This window comes from Chelon labrosus, assembly GCF_963514085.1.
Source record: "Chelon labrosus genome assembly, chromosome: 6".
NCBI lineage: Eukaryota > Metazoa > Chordata > Actinopteri > Mugiliformes > Mugilidae > Chelon > Chelon labrosus.
The window spans coordinates 27,084,655-27,089,582 of record NC_140342.1 but is presented as its reverse complement, the minus strand read 5'-3'; the positions used below and the strand labels follow the sequence as shown (position 1 = coordinate 27,089,582).

Sequence of the window (4,928 nt, the reverse complement as noted above, 5' to 3'; positions counted from 1 at the left end):
AACTCTACGCTGACGACACTGTTGTTTACACAGATGAACAAAGAGCAGAGCTGATTTGAACCTACGACTGTTAAAAACTATCATCCAGCGGTTTGGTGAGTCAGTGCTGAAGTTTGAATGTTGATCAAATGAAGGATGTGTTTAATTAACAGTCATGAAATAGTTTCATTAGCAGCAGGTCAGTGTGTCAGTGGAAATTCAAGTGTTTGAGAGCTGAACACTGAAAGTTCATGGTCCTCTAACTGGACCTGTCAGTGGATAAATCCTAATCAGTCATTAATCACAGAGGTGTCTGATCAGTAAAATAACATTTCATTAATGTTCTTATTATTTATTTCAAAGTGTAAAGTGCATCTTTAATCATCCAAACCTCTAAATACCCTGAACATGTTACCAGGACATGAGCTTCAGGTGGGTGATCGGACTCAGTTCAACTCTGTGTGGGTGGAGGGCTCAGAGGAAAAAAGGTTTACAGAAAACAAGAGAAAGGGAGGGGAGGTGATGAGTGTGTTCAGCAGCAGATATGAATCTGTTCTCAGTGGTTATTAGGACAGAAAACAAACTGCTGACAGCCAATCAGACTTCCTTCCTGCAGCAGACGGGCTGTGTGGGTTTGTGCTCTGCAGCCTCCACACCGTTAGCTGTGGCTTTTCACTTTAATGACACAATGACAGTTTCAACCACCAGCTGTGGTTAAAGAATCTTTCCAGGAAGCACCTGTGTTCTTCATCTGAGAGAGAAACACATTTACATTTATTATTAAACATTACAGTCAGTAATTATGTTTATTTTTTTCTGCAATTAAATGAAACTAATTATTTTATTGTGGTGTGTTTAAAATCTTCCATCCTCTCATAAATTTCTCCTCTCTGATAAATAGAACTTTAAGGAAGTTGAACTCTTTGCCTGCAAAGTGTTTAAATTGATCCCATGAGAAGATTTTCAACTTCTACAGGAAACAATAATGCTTCCTGTTCTTTCTCATTAATCAGAACCGAACACAAGCCTCACTGAGACAGAGACACAAACCCATGAGATAAACACGTCATGCTGTTGTTCTGAAGCAGGCGTCCATGTTGGTTCACCTCAAGTCTCATTATTTCACTGAGTTATAGTTGACAAAAAAAGTCTGAACGTCCCAATCAGTTCTAATCCACCAAGAGTTCACCTCATTAACCACACTGACCCACATTTCTCATGGAAATTCTATTCCAGCTTCATTTTTTATCAGTGCAGCAGTCTGTGCTTCATTCACAGGGTTCATAGACGTCACATCCAGGAACTGGAAGCTGCTTAACCTTCAGCTTTATTTACTGACGTCCAACAGTTCCTAATATACGAGCTAAAGTATTTGACTTGCTTTGTTAAGACACATAAAAAGCAGTTTATCAAAGCCAGACTCTGGGATTGTGTCGCTTTCTTGTGTTTATTGAGTGTGTTCCAGTGAAAGAAAAGAGCAGCCTGGTGGAGTCTGCATTTATTAGAAAGAAACACAAGAGCAGAAGAAACAGCCTGCTGGAAACTGATGATGATTATTATACAAGTCACAGTTGAAAGTGGAAATAAACTAGACTACTAGAGAATGAAGACGTCATAAGAGCAGATTTCTATGTGAATATATGTGTTTCTATTTCCAGGATGACAATCAAGACGTGAATGAAAAGATACAGATTACAAAGAAGCACATTACAACAACATTTGTGAATACTGATGAAAGTGATGAATGAGATGAACTGATGGGATCTGATGGAGAGAAAAGAGCAGCAGAAAACAGTCAGTCAGCATGTGTGGAGTTGGTGGACGGTCCCTTGTTTCTGAGGCTCATCAGCAGAGAGAGTCCACAGCAGTACACCAGACTCTTCACTATCAGCACTGTGTACAGCAGACAGAGCAGCTTCACCCTGCACTGAGACTGGAAGGACACTGACAGACAGACAGACAGACAGATATGAATTAGTGGAAGTGTCAGATTAATCCTGTAAAGTTGTTCTAGTGTCCTCATTGGACATTGGAGCTGTCCATGCAGAGAGGCAGCAGGTGATCTTACAGTGATCTTGCTGCAGAGCTGGCAGGTCTGCTGGCTCTCTCTCTGGAGGACAGGAGGCTGCTGGAGCTGGAACCTCTGAAACAGAAAAGGAGTCAAATGTTTGGAGCTGCAGTGAGAAATGTCAGTCCTCTGCTCCTCTGCTCTCTTTGACAGCGTCTCCACATGAAGCTGAATCACTGCTGAACACAGTCACCAAGCCTTCATTACCTTGTTGGCTTTGGGGCTCTACTGTGGCCTTCACTGTGTCCTCCACTGTGACATCCACTGTCTCCTCCTCGTGCTTGACGGAGCAGTGATATTTATACTTGTCCAGATCATCTCTATCCACCAGCATGATGGAGGCGCTGCGTCCCGACTCTCTGAGCTCCAGCTGCTCTCCCTGAGCAGGGGTCAGCTCCTTCAGAGGGCCGTTCTTCTTCTGTCTTTTCCAGGAGAACTGGACCAGAGGAGGAAACATGGATGAGGCCAGACACAGCAGGGAGCTCTTCCCCTCCAGGTGGGCTCTGGATGCTGCTGCTGGGTACAGGCTCACCACGGGCTTCACTACCTGCTCATCTGAAGTTTGACAGCACACACACATTCACACAGTCAACAGCAGCTTCCAGCACTGCTCTGCATTCAGTCTGATCCTGGAAACTACATGGTCAATGATCCTTTGCTGCCCATGACCACCCTGTCTCTGGTTCTTCTCCTTCCTTGGACCAATGTTACGGCTGATCGGTCTACATATTCAGTATACATTATTATATATCTTCATGTAAATTTCTGTTTCCAACATAACTGATGCTTATAAAATAAATCAGAACAGATCCAGTGGTTGATCAATCATCAGTTGTATAATCAAGCCTGCTCCCAGTAGACCAAACACACGCTGGACAATCACAACACAAACTGGAATATCCTTAATATATTTCGAAGAACTTATGTTTGCATATCATTTATTCTTTCATGTGCAATATACATACATACGTAAGTAGGATTTCTATTGTATTTCAGTTTCTATTCTTTGTATTTATTTAATGTTTTATTACTTCTTTTTATCTCCTGTGTGCTCTGTCCTTAAACTGTCTACTGCTGCAACGCTGCAAATTTCCCCACGGTGGGATAAATAAAGGATTATCTTATTTTATCTTCATCAAAAGACATTATTTGCTGGTTTTGAATTTGAATTCAACAACACGTTTCAAAGAAGTTGGGACAGAAACATGTCGACTGTGTTTCATCACGTCGTCTTTTATCAACTCACAGCTGCTGTAGTTTAGAACGGGAAATATTTTACAATCTGATTTAATATAAGATTTTAGCTGCTCCTTTATTTTATTTTATTTTATTTCAAGAAAGGCCTTCCAGAATAAGACGTCATCTGGATAGCAGCATTTGTTGCTCCAAAACCTCTACATACGGTTCAGCATTAATGGTGCGTTCACAAATGTGCAAGTTAATGAAGAGCAGTCTGAATTTAAATAAGCAACTATTATTTTAAAAAGAAAAAAATATATATATGTTATCTATGTACTATTTTCAATTAAATTAAATTAAATTAAATTAAATTAAATTAAATCATTTCCAAAACCCTGAATTGTGTTTTTCAGTTGTACGTTTGTCATTTCACTGATTCCAATATGTACTGAATATTCCACATTTAAGAGCACAGACTTTAATCACTAATAAAACACATCAATATACAAGTTTGTGTCAGTCATGTTCAAATGTTTAAATACTTTATGCTGATGATAGTAATAAAACATTGTTTGAGTCAATTCTATTTCTTCTAATATCACATTCACTTTGTGTTTTTTTCTTTTTCTATGAATCCATTATCAATTAAAGACACATTTACCATCAGATAAATAATAACTGACAGCCATTAGATCTGACAAGGTTCTAACTTTCAGAAATGATCCAATACAATCGATAGACACTTCAAAACAATCTGAAATAGTTGAACATCAAATATCATCTTGTTTTCAACAACACATGTCACAGAATTACTGAGATGATCAAATCCTAAATGTTTGGAACGTCACTAATATTTACAGAAATAAAGAAGAACTTTAGTTGTTCAGTCAGATTTCAACATGTTTTCAGAAATGATTGAGCTTTTCTTATGGAACAATGGCTGCAGGATGAATTCTCTACTAATGAGGAAAAAACTAACATGGAAAGGCTGAAGCAGCACAAACTGACTTTAAACACATTTTCAGCTTCTACAATAAAACAAGTGAAGGAAAAGAAATGTTTCTTCTTACCTGTTACATACAGTTTAGTTCCAGAGCCCAAGATGAGGTAGCTGCCGCTGCCACACAGTGAAAAAGACTAATACAAAAACCTGTGTGCCGTTGAGAGAGTCAGCTGAGGTGAACGAGTCCAAATGAGGAAGTAGGATCATATTTCAGCTCCATGATGTGTTTCTCTAATGTTCACATCAACATGACTGTCTCTTCTTCTCTTTTCTTTTAGCCACACTAGCAGCATGGCTCTGATGTTAATGTCAGTGGTTGCTCAGTCCACTACTTTAGTAGCGTGAGCCCCCGTGAGCCAACTCCACTAGAGCGCTCAGCAAGCTCCATGACGTCATCAGAGACAGCTCATCCTGATGACGTTATTCTCACAATGGGAGACTTCAATCAGTGCAAGCTATGGACTGTATTCCCCAAATACTACCAACATGTGGACATTCCCACCTTGGATCATGTTTTCAGTTATGTACAAGGTTGTAGGGTAGTCTACACCTTTTAAATGTCTCGTTAGGACACCACCTCCTTTTATCGTAGGAAGAACACGGTTTAAATCAATTTATCAGTCTCAGTTCAATAATTTGCATATCTGAAGGAGTGAATCCTTTACTACAATTTGTACCAGTCATTCTCTGCCGTAAAAT

At 39.5% G+C, this 4,928-nt stretch overlaps 1 protein-coding gene across 1 annotated transcript; it reads right to left on the bottom strand.

Moving 5' to 3' along the window:
* Positions 1-984: 984 nt before the first annotated feature.
* On the bottom strand, positions 985-4,642 carry LOC311488932 (uncharacterized protein; the record flags this gene model as incomplete). Its single annotated transcript, XM_084545802.1, has 4 exons — positions 4,297-4,642; positions 2,255-2,602; positions 2,048-2,122; positions 985-1,010 (listed from the first exon to the last, which is right to left on the bottom strand). The coding sequence occupies exons 2-4, from the start codon at positions 2,502-2,504 to the stop codon at positions 985-987; spliced, it is 351 nt and encodes a 116-aa protein (XP_084401928.1). The 5' UTR covers positions 2,505-2,602; positions 4,297-4,642.
* Positions 4,643-4,928: the final 286 nt, after the last annotated feature.